The sequence below is a fragment of the Felis catus genome, chromosome A1, assembly GCF_018350175.1.
Source record: "Felis catus isolate Fca126 chromosome A1, F.catus_Fca126_mat1.0, whole genome shotgun sequence".
Lineage (NCBI taxonomy): Eukaryota > Metazoa > Chordata > Mammalia > Carnivora > Felidae > Felis > Felis catus.
This window is the reverse complement of record NC_058368.1, coordinates 80,274,345-80,302,341: the sequence shown is the minus strand read 5'-3', so window position 1 is coordinate 80,302,341 and position 27,997 is coordinate 80,274,345. Positions and strand designations below refer to the sequence as shown.

The following is a 27,997-nucleotide window of genomic DNA, read 5'->3' as shown; positions in this document are numbered from 1 at the left end:
AAAACGAATACAAAACCATGCGTTGAAATAAACCAGATTTGCCTTTTAATAGTCACCAAGATTTAGATATAATTCCCCAAAAGGAAAAACAGTGAAGTTTTTAAAGTTACACCTGAAACAAGGGGGGTGGGGAGGGAGAGACAGGTTTTTAATAAATGTGGCTTTAAAGGAAGGATCCATTTGAGGTCAGGGGTCACACAGTATCACCCCCACCATCAGGGGAAAATGGCGTTTGAAGGAACCACATGGGTCACGAGCGGCTGCCCAGGTATCACGTAGACATCAACTTCTTGACCAGAATCTGCTCCTGAGGACACACCACCTCCAACCAGCAGGGCCCTGCTGTCTGACCGTGTTCAGTCCCCGTGCCCCAATGCGCCACGTCGGAGCCCCACCCACCGCTCAGGGCTGTGTTGTTTCCTCCAAAAACCAATCACTGATTGTTCTGAAATGCTTCCATTAGCCCAAACCACCAATGCTTATTTCTGCCGGGGTTTCAATGTAATCAGTGTTTAAAAAGCAAATGTGAACGAGAAAACGAAGGCCACGCCACCCGGTGGGCCTCAATTTTAAAAAGCACAGCTCATCATCGTGCAGGTATTTGGACAGGACCCAGGGGATCCCCGTGGGGGGGCATGTAGCACGGGGAGCTCCTCACAGAAACAGGAAGCAGGCCAAGTCCACAGCGCCAGCTCAGCGGCCGGGACCGTGTACGTCTTTCTCTCCATCACTGCTGAACAGCCAGGAAAGTTCAGGAATCCCGTTCAGTGTCCCTGTAACACCTATAGCTACGTATTAAGGCCAAAACCAACCTGCGGATCATGCTGCTCTCGTACCCCGAGGACGGGGACCCGTGACAAACGCAGCGTCCCCATCCGTGGTGTGGCCTGCTTCCCGTTGCCTCGGCTCAGGTTTCGAAGAGTCTGCGGAACGCAGGCCCGACCTCCGCGATCATGTCGGTGGTGGTGGTGGAGCGGCCATGCTTCTGGAAAGCCTGGTGGCCGCACTGGCGTGTGAGAGAGCATGCGCCCAGGGCGGCCAGGAGCAGAGGGCTGGACCTGGAGAGAGGACCGTCAGACAGGCTCCACTTTCCCTCCCACGTCCCCCTGACACCCCAAACAGGTTCAAGCTTGCCGGGCCCCTGAGGCAGAAGGCAGCTTTATGACCAGGGACACGGATACGCCCGGACACAATACCCACCTGCCTGGAGGACACACCCCAGCTTACCCCCACAAAGCACAGCCTAGAGCGCCCTCGGTGCCAGGGTGCGAGGACGACCGAAGATCTGAGAACGCGGGTCCTCGACCCCGTCTGACACCAGACCCCCGTGTGGCACCCGCACGGTCCCTGCCCACCAGCGGTGCTGCCACCCTGCAGGTCCCATAAAGCTTCATGGGTGTCGAGGGGGCCTCCAGACCCGGGACATCCCGCCCCGGCCCATGTGGCCACCAGTGTCACATGATGCGTGTGGAGGACGGGGTGGGGGAACCTGCCCGAGCTCACAGTTCCGACCGGGAACGTGAGCCAAGCCTGCATCTCTCAGTCCTGCCACTCAGAGGAAACTCCACTCTTTCGGGACAACGGGCACAGCCGGCTCCCCTCAGCCCCGTGTGTTGGTCCCACGCTTCTGCCGTACAAGGGGGTACACCTCGTACCCCCTGGAACAGGGTCCCGAGCATGGCCGCCATGTTAGAATTACCTAGGGGGCTTTAAAAACTCCTGACACCTCGGAGCCATGGGTGCCGAGCAACAGGGCAGGGCCCCCGACCTCGCACAGAGCAGGAGCTGTGCGGGTGACCGTCCTGGGACCCCCCCTGCCCTGGGGTCGCCTCCACGTGATCCCGAGCTTTCCCCTGCAACGTTCCAAGCAGCTAAACGTACGAGCAAACGAAGTGGCTCACACGGCTGGGAACCGGAAGGACAAGGAAAGAAGACGTCACATACCCGTTTGTCTTCTCGGGGCCGGCGTGCAGCGCCCAGTGCACCAGGACACCCAGGGCGCCCGACAGCAGGTCTCCCTGGCCGCCACACCTGCGGCTGCTGCCTTCGTGGGCACACTCGAGCACTGCGGGGCAGGAGGGACAGGGCCGTCAGAGTGAGCTGGCCTGTGCCCGGGGCGCGATCTGGATCAGCTCCGGCCCTTCCTGTCTGCTCCTAATGAGGCGGTGTGTTTTAAGGAGAGCAAAGCCACACGGGCCTGGAACCACCTGAGCCGACTCATACAACTGGTGGCAGGCAGACTCGTACAACTGGTAGAGCGCTGCCGGAACACATCGGAGAAGAGCACAGGTACATGGGGTGGCCAGGCTCACGAGCTCCGAGAGCCCAGGCCACCCAGGGACCGGCACCGCCTTCAGGGAGGTGCGTGCCACGCGAGTGCCCCCGGCACAGATCAAGCTGTGACCGTTTCGTTCACTCTGTGTCACGAGCAGCTGTTTTGAAAATATGGATCTTGAAAACGGGTTATTGGGGCGCCTGGGTGGCGCAGTCAGTTAAGCGTCCGACTTCAGCCAGGTCACGATCTCGCGGTCCGTGAGTTCGAGCCCCGCGTCAGGCTCTGGGCTGATGGCTCAGAGCCTGGAGCCTGTTTCCGATTCTGTGTCTCCCTCTCTCTCTGCCCCTCCCCCGTTCATGCTCTTGTCTCTCTGTCCCAAAAATAAATAAATAAACGTTGAAAAAAAAAATTAAAAAAAAAAAACAACGGGTTATTACAGCCTCTGAATGTGTCACACTCTAGAGCTCTCTCCAGCAATAAAAGCCCCAAGGGTGTCAGGGTCCCCCAGAGGACACGTGCTGTGTCTGCTGACCGCAGCCACGTGAGTTGAGCACTCTCGGTGCTCAAGGGTTTCTTCCCCTTACGGCAAGTGACAGTCCCGGGTCACGCTGTTATAGCCAGTGTGCTCCCTGCCCCCCATCACGGTAAGTGAGTGGAGGACCAGCTTTCAGGGCACTAGGGGGGCACTGCAGCCGCCAGAACCTCCCCCTGCTCGGCCCACTCAACAGCCCACCGGCCCCGGCGCAAGGACAAGGGGGATGCAGCCCCTCCAGCACCTGGCAACCCCTTCCCCGGGGTCGGCTCCGAGCACCTCCTCACCCTCCCACTGTTTTCACAACAGAACAGAATGCGGTAGAATAGTCAAACTTGTCTATGACCCCGAAGGAGTGGGAGGCAGCAGGCCAGGGACCCCGGAGCAACCCCTGCTGACCGGACCGCGTCGCCACCGCCCCTGGCGTCAGGAAGGGTGAATGCCCTGCATGCTCAGTCCCCTTTGCCAAACAGGAATAAAACTAAGCTCATCAGGAAGTCCCTCTGTGTGGAACACGTGTGGCACAAGGGACCGCATGTGCCACGGGGACGGGTCTTCCAGGGCCCAGGGCCCAGCATGGCCACCCGGGCTGACAGGCGTGAGGCCTACAGCTACCCACCGTGTTCACCGTCAGACATCACGTCCCGCTCCCCTTTCCGGACCACGGTCACGTTCCCCAGGGCCTGGCTGAGTCTCCGTACAGCTTCACGATGATCACTGCCGTCCACAAGGTCCCTAAGCTGCGAGGCGGGACATCACAGACAAGGCTGTCGGCGGACGCCAACAGCGGCACGAGCAGCACAAATACCGCCCTCCTGTTGACAAGGAACACTGCCTGTGGTGGAACTTTCAAGGCTCACAGAAGTGACACAGGCCTGAATGATGACGCGCTAACATTCACGGGGTGCTCAATATGGAAGAACTTGTGGGTTTACATCTGTTGTGTCATTTCGTCCTCACAGGCCCTACGAGGTGATGCCGTCATTACCCACATTCCATGGGCCAGGCAACGCGGGCAGGGATGGGCTGATCCACAGAGCACCCACCCACCTCTCATCCACCAAGAGACACGCTAGCGAGAAGACGCCCCATCATCACACGCCCCGCCAGGAACCAACAGCACTGTTAGCATGTGGGGAACACGTATCTACCCGCTGGCCGTGTGCAGGGACAGGTGGGGGCAGAATCACAGCATTGCCCCACCCCATCTTCGAGAGCGGAGAGGGGGGACCTCACACCCCATCTCAGGAGGGACTCAGGCTCACGCCCCGTCTCCTGGGAGGTCAGCAAACTCACCACAGCGTCAGAGAGTCTGGTGAATTCCCCGTGGTTGGGAGTGAGAACGGCCTTCCGGTAGCCGTGGATGAGGGCCGGGTGCTGAGCAATGAGCCACAGCCCGTCCTGCAGACAAGAACAGGTATTTAGCACACAGCCTCGGGGCCTGGCTGTGAGAAGGGGAGCAGAGGAGAGGCCACACTCACCGCATCGATGATGATGGGGACATCCCTGGCCTTGGATGCTTCTAAGATGCCCTACAAGGAAAAGGAAACCACACTGAGTGACAAGCCCTCACCCCTCGGCGGAACTCAAAGAACACCAAGCAAGCAGTTCCGCAATGAATTACAACAACAGGTCATTGACAAGCAGAAATTAAATGTGGGCAACAAACAGAACAGACCCCCACCCCTGACCCAACAGCGGGCCCCTCTGGGAGTCAGGGCCAGCCCACAGGGTGAACCCCAAGGCAGAGTCTCCCACTCTCCCATCAGCACTCACCGGGGTTCCCAAATCATCAGTTCTTATGCAGATTTCCTAACACTTTGTGTTTTAAAATAAGTGACCACGGGGCACCTGGGCAGCCTTCCATTAATATCCTCAGCTCTGGTCAGGATCCCAGGGTGGGACTGAGCCCTACACTGGGCTCTGTGCTAACAGGGGGGAGCCTGCTTGGGACCCTCCCTCTCTTACCCTCCCCTGTTCACATATGCACTCACATGTGCCCGCTCTATCTCGAAATAAGCTTTAAAAATACAAAGATAAATAAAACCAGTGATGATGATAATAAGCAGTAAATCACCTTTGACAAGGTTATACTCCAAGTTTCAGAAGTTTTTTACTAAATTATCTTTTATTTCCCCCAATATATGAAGTTTATTGTCAAATTGGCTTCCATACAACACCCAGTGCTCATCCCAAAAGGTGCCCTCAATACCCATCACCCACCCCCCCCTCCCTCCCCCCCCCATCAACCCTCAGTTTGTTCTCAGTTTTTAAGAGTCTCTTATGCTTTGGCTCTCTCCCACTCTAACCTCCTTTTTTTTTCCTTCCCCTCCACCATGGGTTTAAGTTTCTCAGGATCCACATAAGTTATCTATCCATAATCAACATACATACACTTGCTTATTGCTATGAACCAGTATTTTACAAGATCACGTGCTGCAAATGCACTTGAAAGTAGAAAACATTAAGAGAACAATGAAACAAGAGCCCTGCTCTAGGACGGCTGGTGTCCTTGGAACGGGAGAAGAGGAAGGACACGGACAACATGGAGACAACTGTGTGATGACACAGCAGGAAGGCCAAGGAGACAGGCCTTGGGAAAAAGCAAACCTGCCGACACTCTGCTGTCAGACGTCTTCCAGAATGGGGGAAGCGGGGGGACCAATGTCTGCTGTCCCAGCCCCCGCCTGTGGTTGTCTGTGGTGGCCACCTGAGCAGGCAGCTACAGATGTCTAGTGCCTCAATGGCATAAACTCCAGTGTCTTCTGGGCCCAAGAGGAAAAGCAAAGGAACCAGGGGATAAATCCAGGACAGGTGACAGCTGCCTTAATGACGGCCCTGACTTGGGATTTGTAAGATGTGTCGATCTCTGTGAGGCAACTGTTTGACTTAGGCTTCAAGCGAAACGGTCCAAGATATGTACTGAGCAGCTAGGACATCGCCAGGTCACACGCTCTGGACCTCCGGAAAGCGTCTTGTGATGTACACGGGCTCAGAGTCCAAAGATCGTCCCCGAAGCCCCAGCTCTGCCACTTAGAGTTGAGTGAACTTAAGTCACTTTACTTCTGTGAGACCGGGTTTTCTGATCACTAAAATAAGAATAAGGCCTTGAATAATACTCTGAAGTTTGTATGAGGACTAGAGATACTGCCTCTAAAGATTTACCCAGCTCTTGGCAAGGGAGCTGACAGTCCACAAATGGTAGCTGCAGTAATCATTTTAAGTACACAGTCTAGCCCTGAGCCTGACAACTGCTTAGGTCTAACACACATTTACCTTTAAACTATTTCCTTCAAGTAAATTATTTTGGGGGGTCCGAGGACCTGCACATACCTGAAATGCAACCATTAAAAAAAGAAAACAGTAAAACAAAATACATGGTAAGCAGAAATAACTTAAGACATTAAAAGGTAAATCCACATACGTTTCATACAAAGTTATTCTGAAAATGAAACGAAGAGCCCATGAGACCAGAGCTGCCCTGCCCCACGGCCTCAGTGGTCCTTTGCTGACACGGGTGTGAGCGACGGGAGAGCGGCCAAAAGCCCCCTCAAACGAGGGTCGGGGCACAGGAGCCTCGTGGAGCCGTACTTCCTCCCTTACAACGAAAACACTCCTGCTTGCTTGGAGTCTGGCTCTCCCGTTAGAACAGATTCAGCTTGGCTAATTCCACTTTCCCGGATCTCTGGGTGCAGGCTGCAGTGTCTGGCCACAACGAGGATGCCTCCACCTCTGTGCTTTCCTATCACATTTCTCACAGAGAACAGTGAAGTCCACGTTCAAACGCCGAGAAACCTCAGGCAACACAGCGGGGCATCTGAGTCGTGTAACGTCACAGGTCACTTGGCTCTCCTGAAGCACAGAGCCACGTGTCAGTTGCCCACTGAAGGAACAACTGCTTCCATCACTCGGAGGACTCGTACAAAGTGCACTGTGCACGTGGCTCCATCCCCACTGACTCCGCTGCCAGGACAGCAGCCACAGTGGCGGCCAGGGCCCCGGAACACAGCAGACAGAGGGGACAGCAGCGCCCAGGGAGACCAGCTGATGACACGACCACACCTCTCTCCCCGCACATCCAGTTAGCGCTACAGGGTCCTACAGGGTGGATGGAAAGGAGTGAACGAGCGCCCCCACAGGTCAGAGGAGGCTGTGCAGCAGCCCCGCGTGTCCAGCAGAAAGACGCAGCTGCAAACAAACCAGCAGGGGGTGCCCAGGGGTCAATGGGTTGAGGGTCCCACTCCTGATTTCCACTCAGGTCGTGATCCCAGGGTTGTGGGCTTGAGCCCTGCATCAGGGCTTAAGATCCTCTCCCTCCTGCCCCCCACCCCGACTCGTGCTTGCTCGCTCGCTCTCTTTAAAAATTTAAAGTAAACCAGGAGTGCTCCCTGGGGGATGGGGCTGAGGGGAGGAGGGATGATGGTCCCCAGAGCAGAGTCCTGGCCAGGGCAGCACTCCAGCAGAGGGAACAGCCGTACGCACAACTTGCAGACAGTTATCCTGAAGAAGACGCCCAAAAGAAATGGATGTACACTCATGCACAAATGTTCAAGACATCAGCACTGTAACAGGAAAAAGCCAGAAGCAGCCCAAATGAACTAGTTAAATATGGCATGTGGTGATGTAGCTATTAAGAATCATGAGGAATATGGGCGCCTGGGTGGCTCAGTCGGCTAAGTGTCCGACTTCAGCTCAGGTCACGATCTCGCAGTTCATGGGTTCGAGCCCTGCGTCGGGCTCTGTGCTGACAGCTCAGAGCCTGGAGCCTGTTTCAGATTCTGTGTCTCCCTCTCTCTCTGACCCTCCCCCGTTCATGCTCTATCTCTCTCTGTCTCAAAAATAAAACAAAACGTTAAAAAAAAAAAAAAAGAAAAGAATCATGAGGAATATACACATACTCTGTCAGGAGAAAGTGTCCAGGACTTAGCATGGAACAAGCACAAACTACAGATAAAAAGAATGAGGCTAGTCAAGAGCCTACATTCTAGATCTGGAAAACTCTGGTTCAAAACCAGCATATGAACTGGAAGACTTCACAGCAGCAATACCCACCCCCCTCCCCGCCCCAAGCTGACCTACAGATTCAACACAATCCCTGTCGGAATCCCATCTGCCTCTTCGGCAAACTGATATGGTGATCCCAAAACTCCTGGAAAAGTGCACGGGACCCAGAACAGCCAGAATACTCTTGAAATGAACAAAGCTGGAGAGATCGCAAAAGCTTATCACATAGCCACCGTCATCAGGACTGTGTGGCACCAGCACATGGACAGCCGTACAAACCAATGAACAGAAACCAGAGCCCAGAAATAAACCCTTACGCCCACGGATTTCCAGCAAGAACACCCAGACAGCTCACTCGAGGCAAGTGGAGCTGGAACTGAACATCCACTTGCCAAAGAACACAGGTGGACTGCTTCCTTACACCATACATCAAAATCGACTCAAAATGGACCACAAACCTAAATATCACAGCTAAAAAACAATTAAGCTCTTAAAAGGCAGGACATGATCAGAATTAAAAATGTGTGCTGCAAGGGGCACCTGAATGGCTCAGTCGGTTAAGTGTCCATCTGACTTTGGCTCGGGTCATGATCTCATGGTCTGTTGGTTCCAGCCCCGCGTTGGGCTCTGTGCTGACAGCTGGGAGCCTGGAGCCTGCTTTGGAGTCTGTGTCTCCCTCTCTCTCTGCCCCTCCCCCACTTGCGCTCTGTCCCTCAAAGATAAATAAACATTAAAAAATAATTTAAAGTGTGCTGCAAAAAACAAGAATCAAAAACAAAAATTGTGCAGCAAACACAAGTTCCTCAAAACGTGAACAAAAGTGATCACAAAACCCGTAACAAAGATTCGTGGTGGCGTTACTCGTAACAGCCCAAGTGGAAGCCACCCAATCGTCCATCAAGTGATGGACAGGTAAACAAAATGTGGTCCATCCACAAGGGAACGTCAAACAGCAATGAAAGGAGTGGAGCCCTGGGCCACAGCGCACACAGACGAACCCCGAAATGCTGGGTAAACACAGCTGGTCACAAATGCCACGTAGTGTTAAGACTGAACTGCTAGGAAAGGCCCAGAACAGGCAGAGCCACAGACCACGCCGCCTGACACCTCACCTTGGGGGGGGGGGGGGGGGGAGGGGCGGGTGTCAGGATTCCAACATGTGAGACTGGAGGGACACACACACTCAGACCACAGCTCTTAAAAGCAGCAGCCGGAATTTTGAGGTTACGTTGAATCCATCCACACCAATGGCATCTCTATGTCTCCACAGCACGTGAGCAAGAAAGCTCGCCATAATTTGATAATCAGGGTCAAGGAGCACGAAAGAAGAAGAAAGAGGCCAGAGAGACTGTTGTGAGCTCCACTCTGTCACAGGGCCAGCGGTGAACTGGTAGGTCACAAAAGGTCAAGAATCCCATCATCCTGAGGGTCACGGGGGCACCAAACACTCTGACCCTATTCCGGCAGGAACCCTCACTTGCCTCTCTTCCTGAAGACAAACCATGTGGCAGAGAGGCTGTCCCAGGCCCTGTCCCACCCACGCTGCGTGGACAGCCACCATCTCAGGACAAGAGCACACTGCAGACCCACTGTGTACGCACAGGGACGCCCCTCCCGTCTCCCTCTCGCCTCACATGACCCAAGGGGCCTGGCACTCCTCAGCTACGATTGCTCCAACTTTTCAGCAAGAGGTCAAGGCTCCAGGGCTGGATGATGCCACCCGGCAGGCAGCATGCCCCCATGCTGGTGCAGGTGGCTCCGAAGCAGGAGCGCCCCAATGCCCCTCGTTTATAGGGTGTCACCTGGAACTACTGTTCGACTGTGCAGGACTGGCTCTTAGATTATCTGCCCCAAATGTCCAAGCGTTAGCTCTTTTGGCTCTCTGGAGAACAAGTCAGTGGCTGTCCTCCCATGGCAGGCGTCTGTCCCCACGCCTCTTGTTCCAGAGCAGAGTGGGACACCCGCACGTGAGCGATCCCAGCTGCAGGGTGAAAAGCTGACGCCCCAAGAGCAAGAGACGCATCCCATCCCAGTTGGTTGTTAAAACCTAAAGGTTTGCTACTCTCTCTCTGCCTAGTTCCTCCTCCCTCCCCCAAACCATCTCCATGACTCCATCAAGAGGCACCGGAACACTGGACAGACGCTCCATCAAAGTGCTCGTCTTCTGACGTCTGAGCTCAGTCGGGTCCATGAGAAGAGGGAAGTTCGGTAATTCTCTACGTTACCTTAACGTTTTCGAGAAGAACGTTGTCTCTGCCCAGGCCGGGTCCTACCACCAGGGTGTGCAGTCGGGGCAACCATGTCTCCACGTCCCGCACGGCACTGGGGCTGTCGCTGCGCAAGGAAAAGAAGGGCAGAGCACTTACAGTCTGCACGTGCTGGCTTACCCTTTAGGGAGACCACACGTTCTTCTGGATTCCCCCGTTCTTATTCCGAGTTCCTTCTCTGTGCCGGGACTGCACCCGGCATCCAGCCACCAGCCTCCCCGGCCTCCTCCGCACACGGGTTCTCCCCAGAACACCCAGCTGCGGACACCTAGCTCTCAACATCTACGATAAGCCAGACAAGACACGTGGCTCCTTCATAACCATCTCTGCCCTCGGGAAGGAACCCGTCTGTCTCCATCACTCGCAGGAGGCGCCCGGGGGACCCTGTACAACGGAAAAGCGCCTTCACTTAGCACAAGACCTGACAGCTGGAGGCACTTGTGTCACTCCTTCCCACCCATCATCTCGCTCTTAGACTCTTGGAACCCACCATGTAAAGCCTTACCCAGAACAACCCCACTGTGAGCCCCAAGCAGCCGTGCTTAGTCTTTGTGTGACTGACTGACTGCAGGGACGCAGGCACTTCCAAGAGGGTGCGGTTGTCCAGAACACCCCGCCCCCCCTCTGCTCCCAGATGTCCACATGCTGGGCCGAACCTGCTGACACGCACTCCTGGGTGGCCTCATCCTGTCTCCTGGCTTTAAACCTCTCCCACACGTGAACAACCCCTGATTTACCTTTCCCTGACCACCTCCGTCTCGTCCGGTGCCTGATGGCAATGCGCTCGGATGTCCGACAGGCAGGTGAAAACACACCCAAAAGCCAGCCCCTGACGGTCAGGCTCACCCGAACCTGCTCCCCCACGCCCCCACCTTGTTAACGGACAACCAGCTTGGACCGAAGCCAGGGCGGCCTTCACAACCCTTTTCCTTCTACCCCGCATCCCACCTGTCAGCAGCCCCTGGGCTGTACTTTCAGACGTGCCGTGAATCCACCCCCTTCTCCTACTCGTACCCATCACTCACTGTCACCTATGACACCCCCATGCAACCCCTGCTTCCACCCTGGGCCCCAAGAGCTGTCAACACAGCAGCCAGACGAGCCTGTTACAATATCCACTGGATGTGGCTGTTGCCCTGCTCAGGGGCTCCAGCGGCCCCCCTGCACTTACATGAAAGCCAGACCCTCGTGATGACCCCCACAACCTGCTAAGCTTGACCCTGAACCTCTCTGGTCACCTGCCCTACCTGGAGCTCCTATTGCTCCCCAACACCCCGCAGCCTGAGCTGTTGCATCAACCCTTCCCCGTGTCTGCAGGGCCCTACCTGAACGCACCCTCTGGGCCCCTGCTCACGATCACCCCACGGAAAAGCACACACACGCCACGTGCGTGCACCCCATGTGACATGTGGTGTTCCGTCCCCTGTCCTGGCTCTCCACGTGGTCTTTACCGCCCTCTGACACACTTGTCCTACTTGTCTGTCTCTAGGACTTTGCTGCCCAGTAGGACAGACATCAGCCCCATGTGGCTACTTAAGTTTAATTAAAAGCTCAGCTTCTGAGTCCCACTGGCCACATTTTAAGTGCTGGGTAGCCACGCGTGGTCACCAGCAAGGAGAACGTTTTCATCACTGCAGAAAGCTCTAGGGCACAGGGCTGTCCCAGAAAGGAAGCTGCACAGAAGCAGGTGTTTTGTCTGCTTGGTCCTATGCTGTCCCTCTGGAAGCAGGGCAGAGACTGGAAGGGGAAGCATTTGCTGAATGAGGAAATGGCCCCACTGCGGTTCGACGGGCTCCTCATTACTGCTGTGGGGGCGTGGCCACAGGCAAGGCCCCGACCTCTCCCCGGAGGCCTCAGCCCTTTCTGACAGCCATGGCGCACAGGGCCCTGGTGGCCTGAATCTCATCCCACGCCGCACACACATGGCTGCTGGGCTTCTGACCTTACGGCCTTGTCCCCTCTCCTGAGGGCACCTCCTGTCACCTCCCAGCACAGCAGCCACTGGGCAGAGGCGCCTGCAGCCCCTGACAAGCTGCGAACCACCCGCGCGGCCCCACTCACAGAACGGGGTGAACGATCAGCTCCGGGCTGTACGACTTGATTACGGGTGCAGCCTCCCGCGTGCAGAACACGTGCGATAGATCTGCACCCTAAGAAACAAGCACAAGGGCGGATTCAAAGCACGGCCCACCCGGCAGGCACCGAAGGGGTGTCCGTACAAGCCCCTCGCCGCGGCCCCACACTAGGACGAGGTGGCTCAGAGCAGGACAGACCCTAAGGAAAGGTCTTCGGAGAAAGCCTTTTGCCGCGCCCCCTCCCCCCCAAGAGGCAGGTCAACCCAGACCAATTCAGCTGTGTAACCCTAAGGGCCGCGGGGGCACATTTCACTCATACTGTGCCGACGGAGCTATTAGGACTTGATCAAAGGCCTAGGAAATTGCGAGGTGTAAAGACGCCAACTGCTTAAGGCAGGACAGAGGCGGTGTCCCAGGACTGCACTGAAGTACAGTCCTAATGAAACTTCAGTTAAAAACTCCCAGTTCTTTGGTCACAGCACAAGGTCAGGATAGATTTCAAGGTGCTTTTCGGGGCATGTGGGGGTTCAGTAGGTTAAGTGTCTGACTCTTGGTTTTGGCTCAGGTCATAATCTCACAGTTCAAGGGATCAAACCCTGAATCAGGCTCTGTGCTGACAGTGCAGAGCCTGCTTGGGATTCTCTCTCCCCCTCTCTCTGCACCGCCCCCCACCCCCCGACCCTGTCTCCTTCTCTTCCTTTCAAAAATAAACTTTAAAAGACAAAGACAAACTCTTCACTAGACAGAGAAGCTGTAAACAGACCTACCACTTTGAGAGCGGAAATTGCTGCGAAGTAGGGGGCTCCCGTGTACCTAAAAAGGAAGATACTTACAGTCAGAAACTTCTGGGAAGGAGGCAATACAGCAGGTTTATCAGAGGGTTACAAAGACATGAATCACACGGCCCAAGGCCCAACACCTGACAGGTGCTCAGAAAATGTTCAGTGAACTTCAGCAAACATGGGTCACGACCAGACAAGTCACTGTGTCACATAAGACCTTTGTGCCACATCAGGACCGCCACTCTCTGCAGCACGGTGCCCACACAGAAGACAGAGGCGGCCACGTGAGCTCACTGAAGGGTCTGCCAGGAGACCCCCAGGGGCAGGGGAGCACAACACAATCAGGCACCGAGACTCACACAGCTTCCTCCTGCTTCTGCCCTACCATTCCAGAATGCCTGTAACTGTTTTTAAGGTTGCATCAAACACAGAAAGGAAAATTCTTTTTTGGGGGGGAAGAGGGGAGAGAGAACCCATTCACATAAGGGCGAGGGGGCAGAGGGGTGGAAGGAAGGAGAGGAACTAAAGCAGGCTCCACACTCAGCAAGGAGCCTGATGCGGGGCTCGACCCCATAACCACGAGATCATGACCTGAGCCAAAATCAAGAGTTGGATGCTTAACCTACTGAGCCACCTAGGTGCCCCTAGAGAGGAAAATTCTTGAACTTGTCATCGGACTAGTGTAACCTTTACATCAATCCCGAACAGTGAAGGGAACCTAGGAAAAAGACTGAGGACTCTCTACACGAGACACTCTCCCAGAGCAGGGCCGCCAACAAGCCGGGAGCACAAGGCAGGACACACACACCCTCTCTGGCCCACCCCACAACGAGGACACAAAACAACGAAAACCAGCTTGCCTACTTGCCCAGCAGAAGCTGCCCACAGTCACAGGGCAGAGGGGCGGGGGATGCTTGCTGGTGGCAGCACACACACTAGTATCTGGAAGGCTAACAATGTGTCCATACTGTATTATCATGTGGGGTACCATAAGGCTGTCACTTCACACATCTCTGAAGTGTTTGAATTTTTATAAACAAGTACATGATGCTTTTCTAACCAGAATGAAGAGGATCCTACTTTAAAGGTTAGTTCCTAAAGCTAATGGGCAGATTTTAAATTAGATAATTACCCCCTAGCACACCACACTACCAGACTATCTAAAAAGAAAACCTGAAGACCAGTTCTTCCCATGCAAACGTCCCAAAATACAAAGCCAGAGATGGAGGGGATCTGAGGAATAAAACCCCCGACATGCTCAACACTCTCAAGGGGGCCGGGACCCAAGGGCCTGGCAGGGGCCTCCATCCCAGAGGCCGGAGGAGGGCTGTCCTTTAGGCTGGGGGCCTAAAGGAAGAAAGGCAGCTAAGAGCTAGTGATCCAAGAGTCCAACATGCGGTAGCAGGAAGAGAACCAGGTGCGAGATGAAAGCCAGTAAAAGGCAAACTTCCCCCATCCAAAGGGATCATGTCTACAGACAGAAAGCACTCAGCAAATCTCAACATTATTGAAAAGAAGACACACCCAGACACATCTGGAGAAAACTGCAGAATTCTAAAAAAAAAAAAAAAAGAAAACCTTACAAACAGCCAAGCAAGAGTAAATTACTTACTTACAGATTAAGGTGAACTTTTAAGGTGCAGAGTGGAGGCTAGAGGACAATATGATCACGTGCGTGGATTACCAGAGAAAATCGCTGCCACCTCGGCCAAGGCGCAACTCAGCCTGCCTAGCAAGACACCGTGGGTGTGCAAGTCCTCCATGGGCCCCCTGCACACTCTGCACAAAGAACATGCCAGAAGAAGCCAAGGACTCCTACCCTAACTGCAGCCCACCAGGCCAGGCAGGAAGCAGACAGCAGTGTAAGTGGCAATACACAAAGTGACAGTCAGCAGTGAGAGCTCTCTAGGAATTCTTAGATCACGTGGTCACTCTCCCCAGAGGCATTTTTAATTCACAGTAGGTAGAAAAGGCAGCCACCAGCTACATTTGAAAGTATAATAGGGGCGTCTGTGGGGGGCTCAGTCAGTCAAGCGTCCAACTTCGGCTCCCCATCAGTGAGTTCAAGCCCCGCATCAGACTCTGTGCTGATAGCTGGGAGCCTGGAACCTGCTTTGGATTCTGTGTCTCCCTCTCTCTCTCTGCTCCTCCCCCATTCGCATGCGGTCTCTCACTCTTAAAAATAAATAAACATTAATAAACAAGGACAAATTACAAAATGTTATGCGTCGAATAACTCAGCGGCAAAATATATAAAACCAGAAGAGAGACCGGGCCATGAGAAAAGGGTAGGCTCTAATTTCATTAATGACTCCCACGAACATCTTCAAATTGACAAAGTACACCAAACACATGCTGTTTTTATCCTGATTACAAAGTAATACCTGTTTGTAGCATGGAGCCTGGTCCATACAGACAAGGGTAAGGCAAGAAAAAACAGCCTCAGCCTCCACCACAGGCAAAATCGTAACACTGACACAACCCCCGCGGACCGCACACTCAGGGCCTGTTTTCTCCTATTCGGTCAAGAAGCTCATCACTGAAAAGCTCATCACTGAAAGATACCGAGTGTTGTAACATGGAACTACATTTAGAGATGATTACTGGGGTCTAACTGGACAGATGGCGGGCCGCTAAGGAGGCAGACAGCCAGGTAACAGAGGTTGTTGACACGCTAACGTGGTCCAAGTCACTTACTCCTGGCAGCCTCCGACTATACCTATTCTTCCGTCCTGACCTTTGTGCTTCTTGGTGGTTAGAGGAGGGATGATATTCCTCACCAGCTGTAAAGTATTTTCCATCTCCGTTATTGAGTGTGGTTTATGCAATGAAAATGCTCTTCTTAAAACTGAAAAACAGGAAAACAAATTATTTAGAAAAATAAGTATCCATCGGCATACACAAAAGAGACGGACACAAGATAGCCTGTTAACCAAAACACCTCACAAAGCTGACTTAATATCAATGCTAGATTTTTATCCAAAGGCTTATTTTATTTCTATAAGCAAATGTTAGAAATTACAACACAAAACACAAGCTGTACATTATCAAATTTGTTTCTGAAATGTATCATTTTGAAGTCTAGCTAATCTTTCAGAAAATGTTTTTAATGCATTCCTACTTAATGAACTATACACATTCCACTTCAATCCTCCTTTAAGTCTTTTCTCTCAAACTGGAAAAGCAACTTCCCACTTGTTACCTTTCACGGTCACATTCAAGTCTGAGATTCACATTACTCCCAATTTGCCAGTCATGCTTCTGACACTCAGTTGGATACAAATTCAATAGTCCAGAAATGGGGGGCGCCTGGGTGGCTCAGTAGGTTAAGTGTCCCACTCTTGATTTCGGCTCAAGTCATCGTCTCATGGTTTGTGAGTTCAAGCCAACGCGCTGATGGGGCAGAGCCTGCTTAGGATTCTCCCTCTCTCTCTCTCTCTGCCCCTCCCGTGTGCACTGTCGCTCAAAATAAACTTTAAAAAATTAAAAAAAAAAAGCAACCTAGAAATGGCATTCTAAATAATAAGGTGATTTTTAACTGTCAGCCCCATACTTTCTACCTTCTTGCAAACCAACACAAGCTAAGACTCAAAACAGAATCACTGTAAACCTCTGGCCAAGAAAAGGCACAAGTGGGCTTGCTCAGGGACAGCCCCAGCCCGATGACCCCTGTGCTTCCAAAGTCCCGGGGAGTGTACACAGTGCCACCTCCCAGAGGCGCTGCCTGTCCACACCCCAAATCTTCGGGCTGCACAGTCTTCTCGTGGGCACCCCCGGTGAGCTGCATGAAGGGAGCTAGAGCCATTACAGTCACATGTGGTGACAAATCACTGCTCGAGAGCAATCCACACGGTCATGAAAATGCTTGCTCTGTGTTCCAAACGTTAGTACATCTACGTAAGGATCGGACTGGACAACACAAGAATATCAAAGAACGGCCACTCCTTCAAATTCCCCACATCAAGAAATACAGTTGCTTTTTACATTTTTTAAAAATTTATTTATTTTTGAAGGAGAGACAGAGTGTGAGTGGGGGAGGAGCAGAGAGACAGGGAGACACAGAATCCAAAGCAGGCTCCAGGCTCCAAGCTGTCAGCACAGAGCCCAACGCGGGGCTCGAACCCATGAACCCTGAGATCATGACCCGAGCCAAAGTCGGGCCATTAACCGACTGAGCCACCCAGGTGCCCCTATGGTTGCTTTTTAAAGTCTAGAATTGTAAAAGCACAATCCAAACTTACCAGTCATTCAAGGGTTGTTCTGGGTTCCTGACAATGTTGTGGTTTATCAGGGACCGTAACTTTATGCTAAGGACTTAGCCACACACAAAATACTCCTAAGGCCACCCCACAGCCCTTTGCCTACACAGAACATGGTTCAGCCCCACCTACAGATTCAGGCTAGGGGTCCCCTCACCCCCAACCACCTTAGAGTGGCACAGAGCAAGACACTCCATAGACGTTGGATGATTCAAAGCATGTTGGTTTATTCTCATTAGAAGCCAGTCTGTCCGCTTATAGACCAGGACACTGGAGCCCAGGGAGACAGGCCTGTGAGGACACCTGGGTTAGTGACAGGTAAGCCAGGCCAGAAGACACCGCTGTACCAAAATGCTGCCGTTTTAAGGCAAATCGTTTTTCTTTAACCAAATAGTCACCACACCAACCAAAAGACGAGACAGAGATGATCAAACCTGTCTCAACTGCCCCCATAACCATTAGGGACTGGGGAATAAAACCACTCGGGAAGTATGGCATTTTTACTCGTGAACCAGTAAATCCACGCTGCTCACCAGCACCCGCCCCATCCACCTGAGGGCCAAACCAAGGTCAGTTACATTTCCTTACACTTGGCAGTTAATCGGTTTCAGCTGGCTTACCGGGGGCAGACCCCGTTCGGGGTTGTCCACAGAAATATTTAAATAGAAACATCAAAATTTTGCAGGAGAAAAAGGCCTTGACCAAAGGCGATTCCAAATGTATCCAATTAAGGGGTGCCTAGGTCGATCAGTCGGTTAAGCGTCTGACCAGCTCAGGTCATGGTCTTGCGGTTTGTGAGTTTGAGCCCCGCGTCCGGCTCTGTGCTGACAGCTTGGAGCCTGGAGCCTGCTTGGGATTCTGTGTCTCCCTCTCTCTTTGCCCCTCCCCTGCTCATGCTCTGTCTGTCTCTCTCTCTCAAATAAATGTTAAAAAAAAAAAAATTAATCCAATTAAGTCACCTGGTCTTCACGACAATTCTAAGTCTGGAAGAACAGGTCAAACCTGCCCGTTTTTTGTTTGTTTTAAGGAAGTGGCTGAGGCCGACTGGAGAACTGGAGAACTGAACGGATTTCATAAGCTTGGGCTGTTTTCTGGAATTAGGTACCGCCAACGACCCTCCCTGATAACATGTCTCTTTGTGCCCACCGTGCCTTTACACTAATGAGACCCGTCGTAATTTGTAGTCCCTGCACCTGACAGCATTCTGGACAATAACAGAGATGCCCTAAAGCCAGCACAAGGGGTCAGTGCTAGAGAACTCCACCTGTGTTTTGGTAAAAGTTCAGCAGGTCGGCTTAGTAATGAATCTTCAAACTCCAAGAGAAATACTAACTCATCACAGGGTACAAATTTAGGAGAAAGGGCTACCAGTAAAAAGTCTCTGAACAAACTGTGACCAGAGGCCCCTTATGCATTTGGCACCTGAAACTAATGGCATGCTGTGTGTCAACACGACTTCATGCTGTGTGTCAACTACCGTGCAGAAAAAAAAAAAAAGCCCAAAACTCCTTAGGTTATTCTGTGGCAGGCTCAACTATGTACACGCCTTTGGTAAAATCCGTCTGATGACTATTACAGCAAAAGTAAATTTTACCACTTCAGTTACTTACTGGCTAGGGAACCGTGGCTTGCGTAATTCTCGTTTTCTCAGAGCCTCTTCCACACAAAGGCGGATAAACAAATGTCTCCACCGTGTTGTGAGAAGTGAGAAAATACAATATACAAGCTCTTTCACGGTTTAAAATATATTCCTGTATCTTACACAAACACAAATAACGTACATAAACATCCACAGGGCAGAGAGGAAAACCCCTCGAGGGGATACGGGGCTCCGACTGGGACACGCTTGTTCTTTACACGCCTAAATCCTTTTACACCGTCCGTCCTACTTAACAGCCGAGGCCGGGGCTGGGTCCTCGGGGGTTCATTCGGGTGAACCCCGCATGCGACCCGGGCCCCAGGCGCGCCCACCGGGGCCGGGCTGCGCGAGGCGCCCCAGGACCCGCTCGGTCCCCTCGCCCAGCGCTTCCGGCACTTCCAGTCCGCGACGCGGAGGAAACTCTGCACCACCTCCACCGGCCTGCTGGCCCTGGCCCGGCCCCCCCGACGCCCCCGCGTCGTCCCCGGCTTTTGGCGGCGCCTCCCGTCCGGACGAGCGCCTGCGGCCAGGTACCTGCGTCCAGCGGCGGCCCGTAGAGCGCGAGCGCGGCCGACAGCAACGCGACCACGGCCGCGCCGGCGACCACAGCCCCGGCCCCCGCCCGAGTGGCCATGCCCGCAAGGCCGATAGCGACCTTACCTCGCCGGCAGACCCGGGCAGCCACCCAGACGCGACCCACGGCCATCGACGGATTTCCGGGCTCGCGCCCCGCCCCGCGCCGCCGCCGGAAATACGGCGGCCCGCGCCGTCCCGGAAGCAGGCGCTCAGTCCGGCCTCGCCCCACAGGCCAGCCTCCACCAGTCATAGTTGGTCTCCCATGATTGACAAGCTCAATGCCCAACCCAGCAGGGCCCCAGCTCCGGACGCCTGGAGTTTTGCCTGAAAGCAGGTTAGGGCATCAGCATGCGCCGTAGTGATTGGGGGTTTGGGTTGTTTTTGTTGTTCCTATTTTGGGCGGGGAGCATTATGGGAAGTGGGGCAGCACGCTGCTTCGTTGACAGACCCTTCGCTTTTGGAAAGCAGGTGGAGGGTCCGGAGGAGCATCTCTGCGCAGCTCAGTCCCTCATGTGTCCGACCTCTCCCCTGGACTCCCAGACTGGTTCGTCCAGCTCGGTGGCCCCCGCCAGGCTCCCCGCCTCCTTAAGCCGGAGCTCTGCCATCGCAGCTGCTCGAGTCAGAAACCCGGAGGGCAGGCTCGCTCCCCTCGTTCCCCCGGACGCATCCCTCCTTCTGAGGGCCTGCCTTGTGGAGGCCTCTTTTAGGGAAACAGGCTTGAGCGGTGGAATGCAGAAAGGGTCCACGGCGACCCCCTGGCTGAATACGCACAGGCCCATCAGGAGACCCACCTCAGGACAGCCGTAGCCCCTAACTGACCAACGGGCTACTTACAACCAGGCGCAGTTACGCAAACAGGGAGAATTGCATGCGTTGCCATACCTCGTCTTCCCCCTTTAAAGTAGCCCCTACCCACTGTCTCCTTGCAGACAGCCGCTGCTCCCTTGCCCTGTATGCAAACGTGCATCCCCTTTGCTCTGCCTCAGGTGAATTCTTTCACTTCCCTCGCCCCTGGCTTCCACCCCCATCATAGCCTCACGTTTGGGGGCCCCCATCCCACCGGGAGAGACACCACGTTTAGACACCACATGCCTTAGAAACGGATTCAGAATTTGCCTGCCCACACACTCTGCTTGAAGCGCCGTCGTGGCCAGGAGATGATGGCAGTGGCACTCTGTTAGTGTCCTGGGGCTCCCATAACAAATTGCCACACCCCGGGAGAGGGGGACACAGAACAAGAGAAATTTCTTGTTTTATGGTTCTGAAGGCCAGAAGTCTACGATCGAGCCTTGCCCTCTGTAGCTTCTCTCGGTGGCATCATCCTATCATCCTGGGCGTCCCTTGCCTGGCAGCTGTATCACTACAATCTCTGCCTGTGTCATCACATGGCATTCTTCCTGTGAGTGTCCTCAGGTCATGGTACTCGAGTCTTCTTACAAGGACACCAGTCCTATTGAACTAAGGCCCACTCTGATTACCTTATCATAATTTGAACGTCTCCAAAGACTCTGCTTCCAAATACGGTTACACTGACAGGTGCTGGGGGTTGAGACTTAACATATCTTGGGAGACACAACTTCCCCATAACACCTTGTAAATCCATCTCCCTATTTCCCTACAGCAACAGGATGATTTTTTTTTTAAGATAATTTGTTTTGAGAGGCAGGAGGGGCAGAGAGAGAAGCAGAGAAAGAATCCTAAGTGGGCTTTGCAGTGTCAGTGTCAGTGCAGAGCCCTAGGCGGGGCTTGGTCCCACTGAGTAGGTGAAGGTCTAGCATTAGGCAGGGATAGATAAGGGATCCTCAGGGAGGCAGGCTGCCGTCCAAGTGAGAGGCTGAAGGGTTTTGGAAACAAAAGGGTAAATGTATCCCAGACCCACCTGGGCTAGGTGCCATGACTGGAGTCTCACAAACGTTCTGATAAGGTCCCAATAAAAAATCAAGGACAAAAATCCTTGGTGGCAACCCAGTCAGGGACCCCTCTTACTCTTGAGAGCTTTGTAACTTCAGCTCAATAAACTGTATCACTTTGCTCACTCTCTGTTGTCCATGAGATTCATTCTTCTGACTCCGGGAGACCGGGACCAGTGTCTCTCCCACCCTCCTGTAACACCATGAACCCTGAGATCGTGATCCGTGCCAAAATCAAGAGTCAGACGCTTAACCAACTGAACCACCTAGGCGCCTCGACAGAATGACCTTTCTTAAATGAAAGATCACGTCACTCCTCCGTACAGAACCCTCCAATGGTTTCCTGCGTTGGAGCAAAATCCAACTAGGTGCTGTCTTTCCTGAGGAATAATTTACATAACAAAAACTTCACTGATTTTAAGTGTATGATTCCATGAGTTTGCACAAACATATATAACCATGTAGTCACTACCACATTCATGATTTAGAACACTTCTATCAACACTCCCACATCAGGCTTTTGATGCTATTATAAATGGTATTTTCTTAGTTTGAATTTTTAATTGCTCATTGCTTATATACGGAAATACAATTGATTTTTATATATTGACCTTGTATCCTTTGACCAGGCTAAATTCACTTATTAGCTCTAGCAGATACTTTTAAGATTATTTGGGCTCTTCTTATAAGCAATGACAGTTTGCCATTTTTGATGACGTTAACTTCATTGACTTCCATCACTTGTTAAGGTGGAAGGTAGCCACCAGATTTTTATTATCAGTATGAACTCCTGAATTTTCATTTTACTCAGTAAAATATATGAGTTTTTATTTTATCTTATTCAGAATTTTTAATTTTATATATTTTTAACTGCCCAGTTATTTATTACCAGTATGAATTCATGAATTTTTATTTCATTAGTTCATTTTATTTTCATCTTATTTATGTTACTCTTTTTAATATTTAAAGAAAAGTTTTAACATTTATTTTTGAGAGAAAGAGACAGAGCGTGAGGGGGAGAGGGACAGAGAGAGAGGGAGACACAGAATCGGAATCAGGCTCCAGACTCTGAGCTGTCAGCGCAGAGCCCGACGCAGGGCTCAAACTCAGGAACCATGAGATCATGACCTGAGCCGAAGTTGGACGCTCAACCAACTGAGCCACCCAGGCACCCCTCTTTTTAATATTTTAAATGCAAACATATTTAAATATTTACATTTCTTTTTTTTCGTTTTTTAAAAATTTGTTTTTTGAGAGAGAGACAGCATGAATGGGGGAGGGGCAGAGAGAGGGGGAGACAGAATCCAAATCAGGTTCCAGACTCTGAGCTGTCAGTACAGAGCCCGAACTGAGAGATCGTGACCTGAGCAGAAGTCTGATGCTTAACTAATGGAGTCACCCAGGTGCCCTAAATATTTACATTTCCACCATTCCCCTAGGGACCCCAGCCTCAGAGCCAACTCTAATCCTTGTGATAAAATCCTTCCCACAGAACGCAGCATGTGAGTTCCTTCTCCTGTGGGGGGTGGGGGAGGAGATCTGTGCGACCTTAGAAAAGTTGTGCAGATCGATCTAAAGGACTCTTCCTCATTCAGCTGTGGAGCCGTGAAGAGGTCATTGGCACTGGCCCAGCGCCAGTGGAGGTGTCATGGCCGAAGCAAGAGCTTTAAGCTCACTGGACGCAGACCTGCTTCACTGCAGTGTTAGGATGGGACTTCCCAAGCCAAAACCACAGGGAGAGGAATGTAACCCATCTGAAATGTGGGCACCCACTTCGTTTCCAAACATCACCTCTGAACTAGAACAGCTTCACCTTTGGCCCATCCCTCTGGCTACGTCCAGAGGTGACCTTCACCTTCTAACAGTCCTCCCCAGGTTCTTGGCCTCCAGGCTGCTGTCCTCATCAGCCAGGCTCAGAAATTGATCCAAGAGAGAACAATCGGAACCCAGATCTTTAACTATCCAAATATCACCTTGGATAATATCATAGAAGACTTGTAAGAACGTTTTTCAGTATTCACCCACAAAATCTGAAAGTTCATTAATGCTGAAATAATCTGTAATTTTCTTAGTAAGCTTGAGGGGACCATAATTAGCATAACACTGACAAGGGATTTGCATTCCAATTAGCATATTCCTATTAATTTAATTACCGCGGTGGGAGCAGCTCCTTGGCCTGCCCTTTGATAATTGGGAGGCTGTCCTTTGCTTTGAGAACTCTCTCTCGTGACATCTTACCTATTATTTTTAGCTTTGCAATGAAGAGCCATATAATTAGGGGATATAGCCAGAAGGAAAAATAAAATTTATGTCCAGGATCAGCAAATTTTTATTTTCAGACTTAAGGAAAAGCCAGTCAGGCTTAGGTAGATTTGGTTTCCCCGGGGGCTTATTTGAAATGCAGAAGCACAAAGGGACCTATTCTTTCCATAACAGTTAAGTCGTCCATTTCAAGGAATTGCTGTGATTCAGCGTCTTTCTTAAAAACACAAATAAAATAACCAATTGAAATGTTGATGCTATTATTGATTTGCCTGGAACATTCTTTACCTGGTGTGGCCTCAGCGGGACGTTGTCCTCGCGACCCCAGGAGAGGCCAGTGGTGAATGCTAAACACAGTTTCACCATAGTCTCTACCCATAGGTCAGTTTGATGGGGCTGGAGAACAAAATTACCAAAATCTCATGATTAAAGCACTTCTCGTATCTGTCACCCTTGCAGACGGCACTGCGTTGGTGTTCTTAATCACTTTGTCTTACATAAAACTCCAAGAGACTGTTTCTCCTTCCTTTCTCCCTGCATTTACCGAAGGAAACCACACTGCACTGGATCTGAGGTCATGAAACTCACTGACCTCTGTTCGGCCGGAGCGGGGGGGGGGGGGGGGGGGGGGGGCGTGAGGCTGAGAGCAAGTAAAACGTCTGGCTTTATAAAAAAGGAAAGAGAAAATCTAGCTAGTGCTAATCCCAGTGAGAAACTTTAGAAGGCCTACAGTTTAAATAAAAACATCTTATATAATCATAACATAAGGGAAAAAATACGAGGTTGAGTCTGGATGTGAGTTCTAATCCTCAGCGGTAACCTTGAGCATTTAGGAGAGCTGCCTCAACTTCTCAGGTCACAGAGTTTTTATCACCAAAAGATGAAATTAGATGAGATAACCTTGAGTGTTTCTGTCAACTCTAGAAACATATTTGATCTAGTAATACACTTGCTTACATTTTATCTTCAATTTCATGTTACTTTTAAAATACGGTTTTGAAGTCCTCTAAGAGGAAGAGTAATGTGCTTGGAAGTTGAAATTAAACAAGTCGGGCGCCTGAGTGACTCAGTCAGTTCAGCCCCCGCCCGACTTTGACTCAGGTCATGATCTCACGGTCTGTGGGTTCGAGCCCCATGTCAAGCTCTGTGCTGTCAGCTCAGAGCCTGGAGCCTGCTTTGGATTCTGTGTCTCCCTCTCTCTCTCTGCCCCTCCCCTGTTCTATCTCTCTCTTTCAAAAATAAACATTAAAAATTTTTTAAAAAGAAATTAATCAAGAGTATATATAGAACAGAATCCCAAATGATATTCTCCTCCCCTCCCCTGCTCACACTCTCTGTCTCTCAAAAATAAATAAACATTAACATTTTTAAAAAAGAAATTAATGAAGAATTTATATAGAACAGAATCCCAAAGGATATTCAGACCAATATCTCTTACTTTTTAACTGAAAAATACCTTCTTCTTTCTCTAACTGAAATTTTTCTCCAAAATAAGAGAAAGCCACTGGAAGGGTGGCCAGGTGATGTCACCTGATTGGAAGCCAGGTGACTTCATGCCATGGATACCCTCTGTCCCTAGGACATTCAGGCTCATCAGACCTCGGGAGTTCAGCCTCTCTGCTAGACTGGTCCCAATTTCCGTTATTCTTGGTGGCTTATGTAAGGGAGGAAACAATCTTCCTCTGCCCCCTTAGGTAGGGGGTCTATAATCAGACTGACAAAAGACAGATTAACAGGAGAAAAGACAGACACATTTCACTTGTTGATAATTTAATTTTTCCCCATGAGTGGAGGCCTGCACAGAGATGGAGACCCAGAGAAGGGGTCCAATTAGGGAGTGGGGGCATATATACTACTGTAACAAAGACAGTTAGGTCATGGAGAAGTGACCAGACCAAGGAAATGGGGTTTGGGCATCCAGGAGCAGATGCTGTGGGAAAGGAACTATACGGGGATACTAATGGAAGCTGAGGGTTATTCAGTGAGACGGTTTATGCAGAGGCATCCTGGGACCACCGCCATCTCTGGTGATAAAGGCGGTCCTCCCTTCCTGGTTTGAGACAGGGGCACCCCTTCCCAAGGCAGGTTCACTCCCTGTTCTTATGTGGAAGGAGATGGCAGGGCTTCCCGTGTCTACTGTTTCTTTTTTTTTTTTTTTTTTTCTTCTCAAGTTTACTTATTTTGAGAGACAGAGAGAAAACGAGCAGGGGGAGGGCAGAGAGAGGGAGACAGAGAAGCCCAAGCGGGTTCCGTGCTGTCAGCACAGAGCCCGATGCAGGGCTCAAACCCACAAACTTCAAGATCATGACTCGAGCCAAGATGAAGAGTCGAACGCTTAACTGACTGAGCCCCCCCAGGCGCCCCGTGTCTGCTGGTTCTCAGTTCCTTCGGCTCAATATAACCTTTATGGCAAAGTGGCATATTTGGGGGTGGCATACTCTGATTACATATTCAATTGTAACAAATATGAGAACTGAGATTTCAACAGCGCTGTCTAGAACTTTCTTACGACGATAGAAATATTCCATGTCTGTGCTGTCCAACATGGTAGCCACTAGCCACACGTGACTATTGAGGATAAGAAATGTGACCAGTGCAAGTGAAGGGCTGAATTTTTTTATAATTTGTTTTAATGTTTATTTATTTTTGAGAGAGAGAGAAAGCAGAGAGGTACAGAGAGAGAGGGAGACACAGAATCCGAAGCAGGCTCCAGGCTCCAAGCTGTCAGCACAGAGCCCGACATGGGGCTCGAACTCTTGAACCGTGACATCGTGACCTGAGCTGAAGTGGGGCCCTTTTCCGACGGAGCCACCCGAGCAGAGGGGATGAATTTTAAATGTGAACCCACTCAAATATGTGCATGTGGCTAGCAGCTTCCGGGGACAGCAGAGCTCCGGGATACTGAGAACATAAACCATCGGAAAAGACCGGGTTAGCTTTTAGCAAGAGGAGTTTGACCGCGAGCCTTATCGCGCACTGCACCCAGCACTCCGGGTCACATTCCATTCTGGGATGTTTGCTTTTTCTTTACTTTAGTATTTACCCAGAGTGCTCTCTACTGTCTCCGGGATGACAGTTTTGAAATGTCCTCAGTGTGAGTGCCTGAGGATGACAATCGGTTCTGTAAACCCTGCAAATCAGCCCAGAACTAACTGCTGTTACCAGCACGTCTTGTCCTTAAGTCCTGATGCTTCAAACTCGACGCAAGCAGAACCTCTCCTGAAGATAAATTGGCAATGAACTCAGGAGACATAAACCACTCTGGATTCTTGATGCACCATTATTTCTGCTAAATCTTTTCTTCTTGGCCAGGATAATGTCTTTAGGCCTTGCTAGGAGCTGATGTCTAACATCTCACATTTATATTCTGTGTTACAGGGAAGATAGGCAGGGAAGCCAGAACTCGATAGATCTGCAAGAGTCTGAGGCAGATATGGGCAAAACGGCGGGTGGCTTTGAGAATGAGATCCAGAAATTCAAGTCCAATCCAGGAAGCATGGAAATCCAGTGAAGAATCTTAAGGAGAATATGGGAACCTCTGTTTGGTTTGCAACATAACCATTTTATGGGTCAGAATCATTTCTCCCCGGTGGTTCAGGGACAAGTAAAAACAAAAAGAGAGACAGAGACAGAGAAGCCAGGCTAGCTTCTGCTTAGGGGATATGGTACTTTCAAATTCAAACTAATAGTCGACTTAGTCAACAGCTTTACTTGGGGAGAAAAAAAAAGTGACCCAAAGTTTGTGGTGGAAAATCGCTGGCTTACTTGGTGGGCCACGTGAGTCACTAGGCAGAAGTTGGGACACCTGCGTTTTCTTGCCCTCCCGTAGGAGATGTGGAGAACAGTTAGAGAACGTGGATCATGAGGATACAGCAATCCACGTGGGCTTATATCACAGGGAAACAGAGAAAGCACAGAGTATAACAACACAGGTTGCGTTGGACTCAAAAAGCGGAAGGCACAAATCCAATTTAGAAGCTCACAGAGCAGGAAGGATTTACAGCTTCTGCAGAAACTAAGTGGGTTGCAGGCTTGGGGACTGGTTAAGTTTCTAACCTGAGCCATCGTGATACAGCTAATGGGTGTACGTTTAATTAGACGCTCAGGAGGCAGAATGAATGTGTCATCTCCGCGAATATGTATTGTTTATAAGCACGGGGCACTTGTGGTGTGCAGGGGGTGGGAACCTGGGCAGAACCCAGCTCCTGCCCGGACCAGTGTGCAAACCCAGGCAGGGTGCCTGGTGGCCGGCCGTGGGAGGGCAAGGCAAGGCAGGAGAGGGGCACTGTTGCCAAGCCTCCCACCTCCTCCTCTCTGGCCGGCATAGACGTGATTCTGCACTTGAATCAGGAAGCTTGGCTCCGTCCCCGGTCCAGAGGTTAATCCAGGCTGATCTGACCTAAGCACAGTGGTTCC

At 51.4% G+C, this 27,997-nt stretch overlaps 1 protein-coding gene across 3 annotated transcripts; it reads right to left on the bottom strand.

Moving 5' to 3' along the window:
* Positions 1-22: 22 nt before the first annotated feature.
* On the bottom strand, positions 23-19,609 carry NAXD (NAD(P)HX dehydratase). 3 transcript variants are annotated; one of them, XM_023253195.2, is made up of 10 exons: positions 19,494-19,609; positions 15,633-15,783; positions 12,921-12,966; positions 12,140-12,228; positions 10,037-10,145; positions 4,289-4,339; positions 4,104-4,208; positions 3,427-3,547; positions 1,945-2,065; positions 23-1,058 (listed from the first exon to the last, which is right to left on the bottom strand). In XM_023253195.2, exons 1-10 carry the CDS (start codon positions 19,537-19,539, stop codon positions 908-910), a joined length of 990 nt encoding a protein of 329 aa, XP_023108963.2. In that variant the 5' UTR covers positions 19,540-19,609; the 3' UTR covers positions 23-907. The 3 variants fall into 3 exon arrangements, with proteins under 3 accessions (XP_023108963.2, XP_023108967.2, XP_044911824.1); XM_023253199.2 differs by having other exon boundaries at positions 19,368-19,517; XM_045055889.1 differs by lacking the exons at positions 23-1,058; positions 1,945-2,065; positions 3,427-3,547; positions 4,104-4,208; positions 4,289-4,339 and adding an exon at positions 6,403-6,905 and having other exon boundaries at positions 19,368-19,523.
* Between the last annotated feature and the right edge of the window lie 8,388 nt (positions 19,610-27,997).

What these genes read in the sequence shown, in the direction of transcription:
- NAXD (XM_023253199.2), bottom strand. Translation starts at nt 19,467, where the DNA reads ATGGCCACTCGGGCGGGGGCCGGGGCTGTGGTCGCCGGCGCGGCCGTG. An exon ending in CGGGCCGCCGCTGGACGCAG is followed by an intron (nt 15,784 to 19,367) that starts GTACCTGGCCGC and finishes CCTGTTTTTCAG; the next exon opens with TTTTAAGAAGAGCATTTTCA. An exon ending in CAATTTCCGCTCTCAAAGTG is followed by an intron (nt 12,229 to 12,920) that starts GTAGGTCTGTTT and finishes CTTGTTTCTTAG; the next exon opens with GGTGCAGATCTATCGCACGT.